The sequence below is a fragment of the Ranitomeya variabilis genome, chromosome 5 (assembly GCF_051348905.1).
Source record: "Ranitomeya variabilis isolate aRanVar5 chromosome 5, aRanVar5.hap1, whole genome shotgun sequence".
Classification (NCBI taxonomy): Eukaryota; Metazoa; Chordata; class Amphibia; order Anura; family Dendrobatidae; genus Ranitomeya; species Ranitomeya variabilis.
Genome location: NC_135236.1, coordinates 652,923,891 through 652,943,570, shown reverse-complemented (window position 1 = coordinate 652,943,570; position 19,680 = coordinate 652,923,891). Strand labels below are relative to the sequence as shown.

General features: G+C 44.3%; 1 protein-coding gene across 7 annotated transcripts in view; it reads right to left on the bottom strand.

Moving 5' to 3' along the window:
• Positions 1-19,680, bottom strand: part of LARP1 (La ribonucleoprotein 1, translational regulator) — a 41,727-nt gene that overhangs the window by 13,391 nt on the left and 8,656 nt on the right. For 4 of the 7 annotated variants that reach the window (XM_077266403.1, XM_077266402.1, XM_077266404.1 and 1 more), the window contains exons 2-5: positions 6,367-6,428; positions 4,856-4,921; positions 887-1,046; positions 514-645 (exon numbers count right to left, since the gene is read on the bottom strand). In XM_077266403.1, coding sequence (XP_077122518.1) covers positions 514-645; positions 887-1,046; positions 4,856-4,921; positions 6,367-6,428 — 420 coding nt within the window. Of the gene's footprint in view, positions 1-513; positions 646-886; positions 1,047-3,541; positions 3,559-4,855; positions 4,922-6,366; positions 6,429-16,584; positions 16,674-19,680 lie in introns of those variants that run through there. The other 3 variants (XM_077266406.1, XM_077266405.1, XM_077266407.1) reach the window with 3 other exon arrangements.

Below are 19,680 nucleotides of genomic sequence, written 5' to 3'. Positions count from 1 at the left end.
AGCCCTATATCCCGATGAAGTTTGGGTTTTCAACAATTTAACTTCATACTCGTGCACTTTTAAAAGGAAACGATTCATTGTCCATTTATTGTGATAAAAAGTAAGAAAAAGTAACTGCAGTTATGACTGTGCCCGCATCTTCCACCAAATGTGAAACTGATGCCAGACGATAAATCCATTTAGTTTACTAAACAGCATATTGCTGAGTTTAAGTGTCAACTTAACTACTCATTTGGTTCAATGAGGAATAATTTTGGATATTTTAATGACACCTCACTTTAACAGAGGACATCTGGGAGAGAAAAAGGCATATCCTTTAACTGTACATACATATCTTGAGGGGAAAAAGAAAAAAAAAGAAAAAAATCAATATTTGCTGAAGCAATTAAAATATAAATGGTGAATGTGACAGTGGCTTATCCTGTCTGAAGTCACCACCCATAAAGCCGTAACCTGTTACTGTGTCAATAATGCCAGGTACACACTGTCAGAACAACGGGGCAGCAATGGTACCTTTTGGTTCGCTCCTGTTTAGGGCAGGACGGGGCTGCTGCTCATTTTGACGATTGTTCCTCGAAGCAGTTTTCTCTCGCGGTCCCTCTGGTTTCATTTCGATCTGCAGGGGGACCCACTTGTGCTTATTTCCTGGTAAAGTATAAATTATATAATATATACATATAAAAAACAAGTCGCAATCTCACAAAGGTGAAATCAGCAAATCTTATTGGAATCAATGTCTTAAACGGTATGGTCTCATTTCCCCTGCAGGGTCATAACTCCAAGATGGGAACCGACCCCCTCATTACAATATCAGTTTATAGAAGGGGTTGAGGGACTATTTCTCATGGATGGGGGTCCAAAATACATTGAGACAATATAATGGCACCTTTCTTTTTGTGAGATGATCTTTGGCCATCGTCATCTCCATTCTTCTCCTCACTGGACTCATCGGATTTCACTCTTTGGTTCTCCTTCCCGTCTGCACTCTCTTCTTTCATCTCCTTCTTCCCAAATGACTTCCTGGCCGGCTGCAGTTTCGGAGGAGGCTATAGGAAAGATAAAGAGAAAAAAATATATATAAACTCTTACATATCGTAGTACAAAGTAGTGTAGGCAAACTTCATAATTTGGTGTTTTAGGTGGTACAACCCAACTTTATTTACTGGCCAAGCTGTTCTTTAGGAAAGGTCCAAATGAGAAGGTCATGAAACCGCACCATGGAATCGCTATATTGTATGAGGCCGAGACAAGGTATTCCATGATCTGTCCTAGACATGGATCCCCACCACACCGCCAGTTAATACTTTGGGGCTCCTGTCATGGATACTGCATATATTGCAGTCAATGCAGGTAGTAAATCAAAGGCAAAAAGTTTTTCCTATAAACTCTTGAAGCAAAACACAAAAACTGTGCTTTACTCACTCTCATCAGGTCCAGAACGGAGTCTCCGCCGCTGCTCCTGATCTCTGCTTGCAGCGCTGACTTCAAGTCGAAAGCGTTGCAGCCAAACAGTGAGTTCAGCCGTCTTGTGTCGTTAACTGGAGGCTCACAGATTAAGCAGCAGGAAAGACTATGTGCTGGACCCAGGGAGGGTGAGCAAAGCATTTTTTCCCCCAAGGAAATTTTTCTGAAAGGGGGACACCAGCTTTATCTGCAGATATGAGTAACATTTGTTTACTTAACCATTTATCAGGAACTGGTTATCAGACTTTGCCTCAGGTGACGCCAACATCCAATCATCTGACCAGTCACCCGTATTATATAGGACACAGTCACAATTGCCGATTGTCTCCGGCCGTGAAAACTCATGATGCAGAAAAATCAGCAAAGAGAAGGTCCCAAATTAGCCTAGTCTGTCATCCATCATTACACGGCTTACATAAAAAAATAAAAAAATAATTTTAAAAAAAAAGGACCACGAGGGACAGAAAATCCAGGCCTAAGGGTACCGTCACACATTGAAATTTTCATCGCTGCGACGGCACGATTTGTGACGTCGCAGCGTCGTATAATCATCGCTCCAGCGTCGTAGACTGCGGTCACACGTTGCAATCACGGCGCTGGAGCGATGCCGAAGTCCCCGGGTAACCAGGGTAAACATCGGGTAACTAAGCGCAGGGCCGCGCTTAGTAACCCGATGTTTACCCTGGTTACCAGCGTAAACGTAAAAAAACAAACCGTACATACTCACCCGTCGGTGTCCTTCAGGTCCCTTGCCGTCTGCTTCCTGCTCTGAGTGCAGCCGTACAGTGAGAGCAGATCACAGCACCGCTGCGCTCTGCTCTCACTTTCCGGCCGGCACTCAGAGCAGGAAGCAGACGGCAAGGGACCTGAAGGACACCGACGGGTGAGTATGTACTGTTTGTTTTTTTACGTTTACGCTGGTAACCAGGGCAAACATCGGGTTACTAAGCGCGGCCCTGCGCTTAGTTACCCGATGTTTACCCTGGTTACAAGCGAACACATCGCTGGATCGCTGTCACACACAACGATCCAGCGATGTCAGCGGGTGATCAAGCGACGAAAGAAAGTTCCAAACGATCTGCTACGACGTACGATTCTCAGCAGGGTGTCTGATCGCAGTAGCGTGTCAGACACAGCGATATCGTAACGATATCGCTAGAACGTCACGAATCGTAACGTCGTAGCGATGGAAATTTCAATGTGTGACGGTACCCTTAGATTGGGTTTCTCGTGTCCGACACTCTGAGTCAAGAGTACGGACCGGACAGGGGTCTCCTGATCTGAACCCAACAGCCTCATATATAAAGTTGTAGGGTTCAGGTCAGGAAACTCGCGAGAGGTCTGGACTCTTGACCATGAAAGTTATGAGCATGGGGTTGGACCAGATGACCCAGGAGGTCCCTTCCAACTCTAGGATTCTAAAGTTGGACAAGTGAAAGTGTCCTCAAGCCAAGTGCACGTTGCATTTTCACCTATAGTCGGGCATACATGTTCATGCCGACAATGGGTAAGTGTTACTAAGAAGTCGCTCGCCCATTACACAAGACAGAGGAAATCTCGTCTTCTGATCAATCACACAACGTAGGGAACGGACAAGAATTCGTTTTAAGAACACGGAACTCAAAACCTTCACTCCCACAGAAGAAAGCCAGAAGCTGGCAGACAGATCTCTAGTGATCGAAGCCTCAACTACCCACTACGGGCACACGACTAATAAAACATTAGCCACTGGGCATACCGACACAGATTAACTCCTTCCTAAACGTACAGGAATCTGCACTGCAGCCTTGACCAGTAATCCACCAGCCCGGGAGGTGAGAAGAGGCATAATCTGCAGATTAACCAGAGGATAAAAAAAAGGCAGTGTCATCAAAGCTTTAGGTGATGACCACTTAAGTAAGAGATGACAATAGATTAAGTAACGCAATGCGGTGTCTAGCTGTAGCCGAAATTGTTGGCACCGTTACCGCACGACGCTACGACATTTCTATTCTAAACCCAATCCAATAGTCCTCCACGCCCACCCAAAAATTAGACGTTTTCTCTTCCCAAACAAGTGACCGCAGATCTCCCTTACCTGTGTCCTCAAAGAGCTAATGAAACCCGAAACCTCCACATGCTCCCAAGCCAAGTTACTCTACCCAGGATCCTAAAAATATATCTGGGATTGAAGCCTTCACCCAGACAGCGGCGCATGCTGCACCGGAGGCCTCCAGTCCCAGAATAGAGACGACCAGCGGCGGACCTGGTGGGAGGACTTGGAAGGAGGGAAGCCCCCTAGATGGAAATCCTGCTCGGGGGGACCGGTGTGTGCTATTCCTGGTGTCGTACGGCCACGTCCAAGCTCTTCGCTTGACATGTAACTGCAGGACAGAGCTGGGGGGAACGATAGCCGCCATTCATGCCAATAAACACACATTCCACATCAACGTTTTTGGGGGGTATGATGGACGGCAAATAATGCTCCACCGTCACATGATTCTGCTTTAGAAAAACCCTCCTACAAGTTTACGGAACGTGGGGCTCCGTGCACCGTGAAACTCACAATTAAAAGGGTACTTCGTGTTCTGTATCTCATCTTCGCTCACCATAGAAGTCGACACATTTTCAGTCCTGTAACGTCACACCTTGGTCGCCATGTCCCTATCCTGACAATGTATTATGACAATATATAATTTCCTTAAAAGGGAATCTGATAGCAGCATGATGTAGGGGCTGAGCCCCTGAATCCAGCGATGTGTCACTTACTGGGCTGCTTGGTGTAGTTTTGATAAAATCCCCGTTTTTGCTGCTGTAGCAATGCTATGACTGCTGAGCTCTGTATAACCCCGCCCAGAGCACTGTATTGTCAGCAAACTGCCAATCGGGGATGGGGGCGCGGTTACACAGACTAGCTGGACTGCTGTGCACATGACACCAAGTCCTCTAGTGATAATCTCCTGCTGATAAAACACTGATTGCATTGAAACTACAGGAAACTCCTGAGCAATTGACATATCCTTGGAATCGTGGTCTTTGCACCTACATTATGCTACTTTCAGAATAAAATAGCAAAAATCTGGTGACAGATTCCCTTAATATGATGAGTTCTACTCACCACTTTTAATTAAGTGGTCTCTACTGGGTGAAGAAGTAATGACATCCCATTATTCGGTCACCTGCCGCAGGGAGCTACATCTCTCTTTATCAGAAACCACCAGGAAGGCCTGCACTTACTATTAGCTTTTTTCTTCCCCAAGCCAGACAACCCCTTTAAAGTAATATAGTGCAAACAATTCAAAAAACTGCCACCAAACCAGCTTGTACTCATCTGCAACCTGTCTCCAATCCAATAGTAGAACTACCAAGCAACAATATATGTTGTGAAGTGGCACATACGGCAGCTTCTTACCGGTGTGCTCTTATGGGCAATCTCTCCAGGCGTCGGCCAATTGGTGGCATCACCAAAGTCTCCGACCTGCAAAACAAAAATGAGAATAAATAAGTAATTTCAAAGGTCTTTGCATATAGACTAGCACACATACATGGATTCTAGTATTAAACTGGACGTATTTCATGGTTCGTATACAAACAGCACTGCCGGTCCGACCACGGCTGTGAGTCGGAGTCATGGAAATTGAGGAGTCGGAGGTTTGGCTTACCAACTCCACAACCCTAGGTCCGACCTGAACTAACAGCGTCGTATATGTCTGAGACCAAGTTCTGGGGTATTGCTGTCCGTATACAAACTGGGAAAACCGACCATCTGAATCTGAAATCTGTCAGAACAAAATGACTGTTCAAACCAAGCACTGGTGCACCCTTGGTGTAGCCAAACACTTCCCACATACTGGTTTTCCACATTCTCTGCAGTCTTCTTCATTGGCGGCTCTGGTGTAACTAAAGTCTAAAGGCGGATATGGATAAAAAAAACCAAGATGGTGCACTGGACTGTTTGGTCACACCTAGTGTGCACCGAGCACCTGTGCTTGGTTTGAACAGTCATTTTGTGCTGACAGACACAAACGTGTAAGATTAAGGCTAGACGGTGACTTTGATCGGATTGTGTAATGACTGAACGTTACCCGTTACTACATGCGCTGTGATTCCAAGGTCATGAAAAATCTTAGCCATGCAAGTCGCAACTTTTTTTCCCTGAAGGCAAACTTTATATTTAATGCAGCGGCTAGTGGTGGACACACAGGCGGCACACATTACCAAAGGGGCCGCGTTGCGCCAGTCTTAAAGTCATAGCCCCCCCCCCACAAGAAAAACAAGTCGAGAGGACAGAACTCGACACAGCAGTACTGAGGGGGTCAAAGTGCAGAAGTTACGAGGCAGCAGGTGGACAGCTAAGTGCTGGAGTAGCACAGTGTCGCACCATTTTTAGATGTTTGCGCACCATGACAACATAGTGACCTTTTATCACAAGAAAGGAACAGTGAAGTTTGCTGACACGACTTCTGTACTGGACAAAAACTGCAGGCTCAGAATATTTTTAAAAAATTTCCAGGCTATTAAAATCGCCATAAAAGGAAAAAAAATATTCAAAAATTTGGGAATAGGTTTGGTCGGACCTCAGTAGAGTCATTCTTAGTTTGACAACCCCTTTAAAGGGGCACATACAAAATGAAATAGCGGAGTCATCCTGTTCGGGGGTCGGAGTTGAGATTTGCAACAAACACAATCATTGTGTGCCAAAATGATCAGGCGTTTAACTGCGCGAAAGCTTCTCTCGGGGGGAAAAGTTCACCAACTTTCTCTGCCTTTCTTCTTGATTGATTGACAGCTCTGGCTTTACTACCGACGACTACTCCATGGTAGTTGTCGGTAGAAGCAGTACAAGGTTTGTCTACGCACAATCCGACGGGACTCACAATAAACAATCAGTGCCAACAAAAAAAAGGAAAAAAGCCCCGTTACCTTGCTGCCTCGCCTCGGCCGATTAGCACCCGCTTTCACCACCTTGGCAGGCACCGGAGGATCTGCAAAAAGGAACGACAAGTTATTAGGACAAGCGCTGCCTACGGTGATCAGTAATGACTGAGCAGTACACAACAGTCAATTCTGTAATTAAAAAAAAAAAAAAAAAATCAAGCCATTACAATATGTTTTCTCCCTTTAAAAAAAAAAAAAAAAAAATATCGGGAACAACATTGCTAAATAACTTTATACTACATCTGTCAGTGCAAATAATTCTCAGGGAGTCCCTAATGTCACTTTAAATGGGTAGCTCAGGGTTAAAAAAGAAAGAAAAAAAAACATGTGTATGCCTTCTTCTAGAAACAGCGCCACTCTTGCCAAAAGGGTGTGTCTGGCATAGCAGGCCAGCTAAACTGAACTTAAACAAGTCTGGGACGTGCAGAAACCAGCAACCGATGCATAGTTTTAGGAAGAAACTTTTTTCCCCTATGCCTGGAAAAAAAAAATTATTTTTTATTTTTTCAACCAAATGTAAAGTGATTAGAAATGTGTACAACTCAAACATCCAGAAAAAGCATGAGGAATGCTGGATAACAAAACAAAGTACAAATTATATATATATACATACACACACATGTGGAATTATATACTTAAAGTGTGAAACAACTGAAATTATGTCTTATATTCTAGGTTCTTCAAAGTAGCCACCTTTTGCTTTGATGACTGCTTTGCACACTCTTGGCATTCTGTTGATGAGCGTCAAGAGATAGTCACCGGGAATGGTCTTCCAACAATCTTGAAGGAGTTCCCAGAGATGCTTAGCACTTGTTGGCCCTTTTGCCTTCACTCTGCGGTCCAGCTCACCCCAAACCATCTCGATTGGGTTCAGGTCTGGTGACTGGAGGCCAGGTCATCTGGCGTAGCACCCCATTACTCTCCTTCTTGGTCAAATAGCCCTTACACAGTCTGGAGGTGTGTTTTGGGTCATTGTCCTGTTGAAAAATAAATGATGGTCCAACTAAACGCAAACCGGATGGAATAGCATGCCGCTGCAAGATGCTGTGGTAGCCATGCTGGTTCAGTACGCCTCCAATTTTAAATAAGTCACCAGCAAAGCACCCCCACATCACACCTCCTCCTCCATGCTTCACGGTGGGAACCAGGCATGTAGAGTCCATCCGTTCACCTTTTCTGCGTCACACAAAGACACGGTGGTTGGAACCAAAGATCTCAAATTTGGACTCATCAGACCAAAGCACAGATTTCCACTGGTCTAATGTCCATTCCTTGTGTTCTTTAGCCCAAACAAGTCTCTGCTGCTTGTTGCCTGTCCTTAGCAGTGGTTTCCTAGCAGCTATTTTACCATGAAGGCCTGCTGCACAAAGTCTCCTCTTAACAGTTGTTGTAGAGATGTGTCTGCTGCTAGAACGCTGTGTGGCATTGACCTGGTCTCTAATCTGAGCTGCTGTTAACCTGCGATTTCTGAGGCTGGTGACTCGGATAAACTTATCCTGAGAAGCAGAGGTGACTCTTGGTCTTCCTTTCCTGGTGCGGTCCTCATGTGAGACAGTTTCTTTATAGCGCTTGATGGTTTTTGTCACTGCACTTGGGGACACTTTCAAAGTTTGCCCAATTATTCAGACTGACTGATCTTCATTTCTTAAAGTAATGATGGCCACTCGTTTTTCTTTACTTAGAATTTGTATTATGACAAGAAAAAAGCTGCTAACAGTCTATTCAGTAGGACTGTCAGCTGTGTATCCACCAGACTTCTGCACAACACAACTGATGGTCCCAACCCCATTTATAAGGCAAGAAATCCCACTTATTAAACCTGACAGGGCACACCTGTGAAGTGAAAACCATTCCCGGTGACTACCTCTTGAAGCTCATCAAGAGAATGCCAAGAGTGTGCAAAGCAGTCATCAAAGCAAAAGGTGGCTACTTTGAAGAACCTAGAATTTAAGACATATTTTCAGTCGTTTCACACTTTTTTGTTAAATACATAATTCCACATGTGTTAATTCATAGTTTTGATGCCTTCAGTGTGAATGTACAATTTTCATAGTCATGAATGAAAATACAGAGAAATCTTTAAATGAGAAGGTGTGTCCAAACTTTTGGTCTGCACCGTAGATATATGTACAAAATAAATGTGTGTGTGTGTGTGTGTGTGTATGTATATATATGTGTGTGTGTGTGTGTGTGTGTGTGTGTGTGTGTGTGTGTGTGTGTATGTATATATGTGTGTGTGTGTGTATGTATATATGTGTGTGTGTGTGTATGTATATATGTGTGTGTGTGTGTGTATGTATATATGTGTGTGTGTGTGTATGTATATATGTGTGTGTGTGTGTATGTATATATGTGTGTGTATGTATATATGTGTGTGTGTGTGTATGTGTGTATGTGTGTATGTATATATATATATATATATATATATATATATATATATATATATATATATATATATATATATATATATATATATATATATATATATATATATATATATATATATATATATATATATATATATATATATATATACATACATACATATACACACACGTACACATACTATTTATTGTTACTGCCGGCCATATTCTCCTCATGTTCTTGGTCTAGATATGGACAAGTAGACTAGATCCATACATTTAGGGCAGTGTATCATGAGCACAGGCATTCAGTGACTGATAAAGTGTCCTTCAGAAAACATATGGAACAAGTCCTTAGAGTGACGTGGCCCGCAGACAGAGCGACAGTGGCCAGGGTGGGTCTGGAGCACACGACTGCTGTGGCACTGTACTGTACTGCCGCGAGTGCTATAGGATTAACCCCATACACAAACAATCCACTAGCGTGCACACAGAACACAAGCGGTTAAGGATCAAGTGTTCCTTCTCATAAGACGAAGTAAAGATTGTCCATTTACATAAGGAAGAAATCCAGCCGAGGAGGGGGTTGAGCGAAGCAGGATCAGCGCCCATGTGATCTACACACTCGCTTCTTCTATGCCCCGCAGCTAAAACATGGAGGTGGAGAGCGCCTTTAACAGAACAAGATCGCACACAGTGAACGCTGATCAGAGTGTCGCTCGTCCCTAGGCCTATATAATACATGCTTACTTAATCCATTTTATATATAACATTGAATGTTCCCTTTTTTATTTTTTTTTTTTAACGGTTTTTCAGGAATTTTTCAGAGCGTACCTGCTCCAAAAACACTTAAAAAAAAAAAAAAAAGGGAACATTCAAAGTGTTTTTGGAGCAGGTACGCTCCGAAAAATTCCTGAAAAACCGTTAAAAAAAAAAAAAAAAAAAAACACTAGAAAGCTCATGGGGTTCCGGTTTTTTTTTTTTTTTTACTGTTTCAGGTTTCTAAAAACAAGCAGTTAAAAAAAAAAAAAAAAACTCTGAAGCCACTCCATAATTTTTATTAAGGATAGTGTTCACACTTATTCCCAGCATTCAAAAAGAATTGCCCTTTTTTAATATTTTTTTTTCTCCTGAAATGTATTCTGCTAGCTTTTTTTTATTTATTTATTAATTTTTTTTTAGAGCTTTTCTTTTTAACTTCATCAGGCAATGAAAAAATTGCTTGAGTGTGCCACAAACTATGGAAAAAAAAAAAAAAAAAAAAAAAAAAAAAAGAAAACAAGGCCAGGTATCTTTTTAGCTTTACAAGTGACTTGGGTTGTAAGTACTGAGCATCAATCTATTGGAAAACACAAGACTGGCCGTCACTGCTCTTTACATTTTTGAAATCCTGAAGAAATTAAAGAACTTCTTAAAATAATTGGACTTTTCTTTGGAGTGTTTTCGGAGTGTGTTGTGCTTTTTTATTTTTACCTGGCGGAAAAGGACGCACTGTGCACATACCCTAAAAAAAAGTGAACTGGAAGACTACGAAGACTCCACAAAGATGTCTAGACATATTTTTGAAGAGTTTTCATCTCAAAACTCTAAAGGTACCTTCACACTAAGCGACTTTGCAGCGAGAACGACAACGATCCGTGACGTTGCAGCGTCCTGGATAGCAATCTCGTTGTGTTTGACACGCAGCAGTGATCTGGATCCTGCTGTGCCATAGCTGGTCGGAGCTAGAAGTCCAGAACTTTATTTAGTCGCTGATCACCCGCTGTCATCGCTGGATCGGCGTGTGTGACGCTGATCCAGCGATGTGTTCACTTGTAACCAGGGTAAATATCGGGTTACTAAGCGCAGGGCCGCGCTTAGTAACCAGATATTTACCCTGGTTACCATTGTAAAAGATAAAAAAAAACAAAACAGTACATACTCACATTCTGATGTCTGTCACGTCCCCCGGCGTCCACAGGGTTACGCGCTGCTGCCGAGAGCTTCCTGCACTGACTGTGTCAAAGCAGAGCACAGCGGTGACGTCACCGCTGTGCTCTGCTTTACTGCCGGCGCTGACACATTCAGTGCAGGAAGCTCTGAGCAGCAGCGCGTAACCCTGTGGACGCCGGGGGACGTGACAGACATCAGAATGTGAGTATGTACTGTTTTTTTTTTTTTACTTTTACAATGGTAACCAGGGTAAATATCGGGTTACTAAGCGCGGCCCTGCGCTTAGTAACCCGATGTTTACCCTGGTTGCCCGGGTACTGCAGGGGGACTTCGGCATAGTTGAAGACAGTTTCAACGATGCCGAAGTCGTTCCCCTGATCGTTGGTCGCTGGAGAGAGCTGTCTGTGTGACAGCTCCCCAGCGACCACACAACGACTTACCAACGATCACGGCCAGGTGGTATCGCTGGTCGTGATCCTTGGTAAGTCGTTTAGTGTAACGGTACCTTAAGTGTTGAGTTTTATTCATTGCTTAAGGATTAGAGAGATTTAGGAGAAAATCATTTCCAAAAAATATTTTAAATGTGTAAAAATAAAATATGTCCAAAACTATTACAGAAGAACACGTCAGGAAAATGTTAAAGTCTTAACGGAAGAAAAAAAGCTTGAGGGGAAAAAAAAAAAAAACTACAAAAAAAAAAAAACATGGATGGAGCATTTCCTGAGGTGCTTTCTGCTTCAAAAATTCATTTTTGATAGCCTCAAAATAAAAACACCCCAATTCGGTCATCCCCTATCCTAGTTTTCAGGGATTTTGAAGACAGTCTCGTCAGGCCCTGGAGGTGTCAGATTTTGTCAAATTGGTAAAAATTTTCTTCAGCGTGTTCACCAAAACGTGTCTGGAAAAGCTGAGGGACAACCAATATGGCTGCCAAAACAACAAACCAACTCGTCATGTCTTGTCATGACACGGACGTAATATTTTTCCTTGAGACGGATTATCTCCTTCACTCATTTGCGCCTACAGGGATAGGAATGACCACTTTAAGGGTTTCAAAAATGGCTGCCAGAACCTGTCCAAAAGGGCAACCATCGAGCCACAAATAATTCCCCCCCCCCTAATCCGGAGATCTCTAGTCCCTCTCACAAGTAGTGAGGAAGTTGTAATAACGCCATGTTGTTTACCCGCTGCGCAGAGGCTTATCATGACTCCGTAATTAAGAGATAAAATATTAACAAGCCGTAATGTGTCCTTTCATCGGAGTTTACACCTGACCGGCCAGCAACAGGCATGAGTCACCGATATATCAAAGGAGACGTGGCTCACACACATTGGAAACAGCACAGACCGAAACGCGTTTCAAGGGGAATGCTATTTTAAGACGTAAAAGTGACAGCCGCCATGAGAACAGACACCTGCGTCAATATAAGATCCCCTCAGTCTTATGAACAGAATAAAAAGGGGGGAAAAAATGGATTAGGTGTAAGTTTTTTTTTTTATTACGCTAATGCGTTCTTGCGCCGACTTTGGCCAAGGTCTAAGCTATATTTAAGAACAGATTAATGGAATTTCATGGTAAAGACACCGCCCTGCCCCCAACACTCGCTTCTCCTGAGAAAGCAGGTTACACACACACACACACACAGCAACTGAAACCTTGGAGAGATGCGACATCCCAGCGCCACAAGGCAGCCGGCCTCTCCGAGGACAGGGAGCACGCTACGAACATCTGAAAAATAGCAAGTGCCCACATTATCAGAAGCCGACTTAAGACGGCAATTGAATAATCTACACTTCACCACAGAAATATCTGGTGACCACTCATCTCCTGTTCCAAAAAGGAAGGCTATGTTCACAATTGTTTTTTTAAGGACAATTTTTTGGTGCGGATTGGCTCTCAAATACTTTGCGGGTCATGTGAGACCTTGACCCTTTTTTCTTTCCTTACCCCCTGAAGGTTTTGAAGTGATGGGTGGGAGAGGAAAAAAAAATATCGAACTTCAGGGAAAGAAAAAGGCCTCCAAAAACTCTTGAAGGCTATGTTTACATGTTGCGTTTTTCTGAGGCAAATTTTAAGCTGCGTTTATAAGGGAATGTATGAAAATTTCCTCAAAAGGAGAAGCATTTCCTGAAAACGTTTTCATTAAGATGACAAGCTTTTCAAGTGAAAACAGCTTCAAGAAATGTTCCATTTTTGGAGGTTTAATTTCCGGATGCATTTATTTTTCAGTGTTTTTCACCTATTTTAATAAAACAGGAATAAAATAAAAGCCACGGAGCGGTTTTTGACTGTGACCACATCAGTTTTTGCAGCAAATTTTTCTGTTGCAAATACTGAACCTGTGCATTTTGGCGAGATCGGGATTGTCCTCCAGCGAATGATAGCTGGCAATCAGCATCGGGCAAGCTAAACTTTCTTCCATAAGGGGGATTCGTGAAATTAGTCATCTGACCATTATCTAATGCAAACTGCCAGCTTTAGGTTTCGGCAATGCGTGGCTGAATACTCAGTATAACATCGCAACCTACAAGATAATGCAACCATGCAAGTTGGCAAAATTCAAGTGGGTTTCGATTTCCTGTGAACTGCATCTCTTGGCAGCTTGAAAAATCAGTGATTTTTGGCCAAGTGTTGTCTAGCCATAAAGGCCTTGGCCACTTTCCCTTGTTTGTGAGGAAAGGCTAAATTAAGGCCCCTGTCACACATCAGTTTATTGCCATCAGTCGCAATCCGTTGATTGACTTGTATTAGCGACGGATTGCCTCACGTTTCATCCGTCGTTCGCCGGTTCCGTCGAAAATTGTTTGCCCGGCGTCTGGAGACAAAGTAACGCTTTGGTGTACGTCAAGAAAACGGACGACGGATCTTTCGCCGTCCGTCGTTTGCTAGAATGGAAGCCTAAGGCGCAGGATCCGTCAAATGACAGAATCCACCGACGGATTCCGTGTTTTTTTTTTTTTTTTTAACTGAGCATGGTCCGATCCATTTAGCCTGATCCACTAGTCGGATCCGTCAAAAAAACGGATCCGTTGCATCAGTTTTTTACAATCTGCGACGGATCTGTCAAGCCAACGGATTGTGACTGACGGCAAAAAACTGATGTGTGAAAGGGGCCTTAACGAGAGAAAGTGGCCAACCCTTTAATGTAAGTGTCTAACTAGTTCCTCCACCAAGCGTTCATTGTTTTTATGAGAACAATCTCTGCATGCGGTGACTGAAGCTACTTTAGGACAATAGCGAAGGCGACTACCAAGGTCCAAAGCCAACAAGTCTTTCCTTGACCATGAATGGTGCATAACTTCTCACTTCTTGAAAAAAAAAAAATATATAGATCAATTATTTTTATTTTAGTTCAAAAAATGCTTATGTCATTTTATTATTCCATTAAAAAAAAAGGGATCAGGTAAATAGCCATTATATTTCATTTGACGCTAATCTAGTAAGGAAAGAACGGATCCTTTTCCAGATCTCAACTTCTGACAACCCCAGAGACCACATAAATGAACACAATTAGCAGTGGCTACAAAAGGTGTCATTCCATGGACCAGCTCCCGTGGACCTAAAATGTCAAGACTATCAAATAAAATTATGATAATTGCCTAAATTGCTGGACCATGTCTTGCTATAAATTTAAAAAATATATATTTTTTTTTTTCTTTCCTTCGAACTACGAAACCTGAGCATTTTCTTAACCTTTCATAAAGGATACGAAACACACATAAAGCAATACGATTTACTTGTGCTGGAGGAGCCACATGATGACCTCTGGGAGCAAATCCCTATAGTTTGGGAGGGTACAGCCTGCTCGCAGAGTGCCAAGCCAATCGCTCTGAGACAGCTCACACTCTGCCCTCACATCTGATAAGTTTGGGGCTTGCTCGCGAGATTGCAATAGAACAGTATCAACATAAACAAGCATGTCAATAGTATGCACGCGGTTCAAGCCATTCCATAGCGAGGGTCAATGGCCAGTTACAACCTTTAGGAGACTTAACACCACAACGTAAGGCTTAATGTGTATTGTCTGCTACATTACATCTAAAAGTTTGCTGTAACCAAACTTTTTACATAGTTTTGTCCCACTATTCCTGAGGGCTTCTATTCCCTGGCAACTTGACAAGTCAATTTGGAGTTCTGGACTGGTCCATGTGACCCCAGTATAAATAAGTTGCCTACCACTTGCTGCAAATATTTTGCGAAAACCCTACTGGTGACTATGCTGGGTTGCCCTACCCCATTATACAAAAGTTTAATTGAACCGACCGACAGCATGACACGACCACCAATCGGTAAACTTCCAAACCGTCGTTTGATTGCCTGACCAAAACAAATGATGAGCACAGAGATCTATAGTAGATCGCTCAGCGAGCATAGGATGCCATAGTTCTCGGTAGTGCGAGTTCTGTTAACACAGGAACATGCACCGCCAAGAATAGATGAATGTGAAACGTCTTTCCGGTGGGATCCAACCTTGGTGTCACCATTGATCTAGTCCTGGACACCATAAACTTTAGATAGTTGTCTGCACAGCCGACAGTAATATGACAAGACTTATCCATACAGAGGAGTTCCGGTGGTCTCTTAGAGAGCCGGTGGCAGCTTAGCTTGTAAAGAACAAAGAATCGTTGGTCCAAAAATGGACATGGTGGGTTCATTCCATCCCCCAACGCCTATAGGAAGTAAGAAAGCCCCCCATACACATACTGTCAGCTTAATTGGTCAATACCAGTAGGTTCGGCCAATATTCGTAGAAGGATAATGTGGATTTTAAGGTTTTTCTTCAGAGCGGCACTGCCACTCACCCAACTGGACAGCGGACCCCAATTATCGAAAGGGGGAGCAAACGCTATGGTCCCCTGCTGTGAAGCGAAGACCACTGACGAGGGCACAAAGCTGCTGTCCCTTCATGCTCAGGATAGCAGTTGGACTTCCTGAAGGCCTTCCCTTTATAAAGGCTCATTTAGACGAGCGACCAATCGATCCATCACCAGAGGACATGTCCGATAGCCAGCATGCCAGTGCAAATGGCTGATCTTCCACGGTGAAAAAAAAATAAAATAAAAATCACAGCATGCACTACTTTTGTCCGTTTTACAGACCAGAAAAATGCATGTAACGAAAGATAGCGATCCGAACAAGAACACGGACCCAGTCAGGTCCACAATTTGCAGTACCGTCTAAAGGTGTCTGAACCCAGGTCTACAATGGACATACCCCATTAAACACATGGAAGGTTGTCCTGGGTAATCCCATAAGATCAAACTGAAAAAAGGTATAAAGCCCACTGGACTTTCTGCAGTGAAAATTACAGGACTCCTGGGAACGAGCGCAATGGAAACTACGCACTTCTATTATATCTTCCATGATCTTCAGGTCCTTCAGATACAAGTAGCACGATGCCAGCCTTGAGTAACTCACTAAAGGGTTACCAAGTCATGAGGCAGAAAAGCAAACATAAAAGTGTACAAATACAAAAGGCACAAAAACTGCGACAATCTCGAGAACACCCATAACAAAGCAATGGCACAATATGGTTCCAGAAGACCAAATCAAAACCTGTGTGTCCAGGAGAGAAAGTGCCATCAGAAACAAGTATGGAGGAGGACACAGAAGACCCCGGACTCTGAGGGGAACTAGTGAGGTCACCTAAACAGTATGGCTCTGACCACCCCTACGGGATAAAAATTCTGGTATTAATTACGACATCTGTCCCGTAAAGATATTTTTTTACCAACACTACTTCAGACACGCACACCACACTTTAGAAATAAAGCAAAACCCATGCAGATCATCGTAACTATCTGACAGCGAAGAACACACAGTTCGGAGTTATTTTTGGACACAACAAAAATTAATGTCTACAGTAGTCCCTCTCCTTCAGGAGATTAAAGCCCCACCTCTACGTACCCCACCCTACCATGACCGACAGCACAAGATCATCAATGGCTCATCACCGGGATCTCCAGCTCAGCTCAACCCTTGATAGAAGAGACTGTAACCAGAAGCTGGGAAGGGTTCGCTCCACCCCTCCATTACCCCCACCCATTGGTTAAGCTACAATGTACTCTGACTCCTTGGAAAAAAAAAATTCACATATGCAGCCGAGCCGAATACAGAAATGAGGCAGTATCACCGTTTGCCAAATACTTGGCAGACCGTGCCACCTTTTCGGAGCTCCGACTTCTCCGCTCTAACTGTTGCATCAGTATTTCTACACTCTGGAGCACGACTGGTTAATCCGGCCCCAGCAGCGCTCTATAATTCTGCCCTGTGGCTTTGGTTATCGCAGATTTCACAATGCCTTTCTAATGTTTCACCTCCCGAACTGGGAGTGTGGCACTAGCCCAACCGTGAGGTCACCAAAACCAAACAGGTGCCAAAGGGCTACTAGATCTAAAACAGTGACCTGTGCCACCCTACAGTCTGAAAGGAACATGGTGGCACACACCGTCCCTGTGGCTCAGCATCATGGGCCCATAGGGTACACATAGTACTGGAATTGAAGGGAGAAAAACTTTTTAAAGGTCTGTTCATACCTAGCTTTTTTATGCATTTTTTTTTCACTGCATGAAAATTGTAGGCTTGGCCAAAAAAATAAGTCCAGAATTGACATACAACTTTTTTTTTTTTTCTTTCTTAAAGGACCACAGTTCTAAAAACGCAAGGAAAAAAAAACTTGTACAGTGTGAATGAGATTTTAGAATCACATTGACTTTGCTGTTACTGTAAACAGCAGAATAAATGCACCCAAAAACTGCGATGTTTGAACAAGCCTTAAAGGTAACCTGTCAGCAGGATTGTGCACAGTAATCTACAGACAGTGTCAGGTCGGTGTCCTTATACTGACTACAATGATATCTAACCAGAGCACCACATGAAGACCCCCACAGGCCGCCCCGGGGCATGGGCATATCATAACTCAAAACTGAAAATAAAGAACCACAAGACGGATTTCATCAACCAAGATATCATTGTAATCAGTATAACGACGCCGACCTGACACGGTCTGTAGGTTACTGTGCACAATCCTGCTGACAGGTTCCCTGGAACAAATGGACCTGATGCCATCATGGCTAGACGGCCACACTATGGTAGCCACGGGATTTTTATTTTGCACACTACTACCACTACAAATATGCTCCAAGGCCAAGAATCTTGCTGCTGCGCGCAGGACCTCCTGCCCCCGAGGCCTCCCCGACCCAGTGTAACCTCGCCTCAACGAGAGGGGCCTCTTCGACCCAGTGTAACCTCGCCTCAACGAGAGGGGCCTCTTCGACCCAGTGTAACCTCGCCTCAACGTGCGGGGCCTACCGACCCAGTGTAACATCGCCTCAACGAGCGGGGCCTCCCCGACCCAGTGTAACATCGCCTCAACGTGCGGGGCCTGCCAACCCAGGACTGCCTTGCCTCAACGTGCGGGGCCTGCCGACCCAGTGTAACATCGCCTCCACGTGTGGGGCCTGCCGACCCAGTGTAACATCACCTCAACGAGCGGTGCCTCCCGACCCAGTGTACCCTCGCCTCAAAATGCGAGGCCTGCCGACCCAGTGTAACATCGCCTCAACGAGCGGGGTCTCCCCGACCCAGGACCACATCGCTTCAACGTGCGGGGCCTCCCTGACCCAGTGTAACCTCGCTTCAACGTGCAGGGCCTGCCGACCCAGGACTGCCTTGCCTCAACGTGCGGGGCCTGCCGACCCAGTGTAACATCGCCTCAACGAGCGGGGCCTCCCCGACCCAGTGTAACATCGCCTCCACGTGTGGGGCCTGCCGACCCAGTGTAACCTCGCCTCAATGAGCGGGGCCTCCACGACCCAGGACCGCCTCGCCTCAGTGTGCACCATGACACTATTCATAAATCCTATGTGAGGAGACCAATAGTAAATTCCTTGTTCACCATCTACCACTGGCATTTCTAAGCTTGCTTCCACTTGTTGCCAGTCTCTGCCAAATCATACACATGGGACTATGCTCAGATACAGGAAGAGTAAGGGGAAACCGCTCCTCTGTTTACCGCAAGGCTGGAAGCCATTGGGCTTGGATGCAGAGTGAAGAGGCTTTGCCAAATCACCATCACACGAGACTCTAAACATTTTCAGCCATGTTCTTCAATGAGAAAACGTATTTTATTTTTTTTTTTTAAGAGAAAAGGCTAAGAAATATCACACACTACTATGATTCAGGCATTTTTCTCTGAGGAGGGCTGGCAGGATAAACAGGTCTCCCCCTCCTCCACACCTAGCCGAGGACAAGCAACCCCCACCCAAGCAAATGGCCGAACCTGTACAATGAGCACACACATCCTGAAAGCCACTATACACCCTGCCAACATCTATCAGCACGTGAACTGGTTCATATGGCACCAACAGCAGCTATAGAGGCCGCTGGGTACACAAACAGGATTATTGTTACTACAACCCTCAGGATCCTCAACACGAGGTGTCATAGGGATCAATAAACAAAACATGGGAGTCAGACACATTCGTTACCAAGGTGCCCATACAAACCCGAAGGTTCAATCTTTCCTACTGTCCCAGGGAGGTAGAACGACAACGGCTAAATACTAGTGATGAGCGAACGTGCTGCGATGAGGCGTTATCTCAGCATGCTCAAATGCCAAACGAGTGTCTTTGGCGTGCTCGAATAATATGTTCGAGTCCCCGCGGCTGCATGTCTCGCGGCTGTTCCACACCCGCAACACATGCAGGGATTGCCTAACAAATAGTTGTGCTGTTGGTGGGAAACACAGGGACTCGTTTATGAATCTATCCTTAGGTTCAATACATCCAAAATTCCGGAGTAAAGACGGCTTGAAATATGCGCCAAATTCATTAGAGGCGCACTCATCTTAATGAATTTGGGGCGACATACTCCGGCGCTCCCGTCATTAAGTCTGGAGTATAAAACTCTGGCAGCGACGCTTTATCAGCTGCAGCGGTGTCATCAAGTCGACAGCGCTGCTGCCAATCACTTATTGAAGAGACTTGTAACGTCTACATCAGC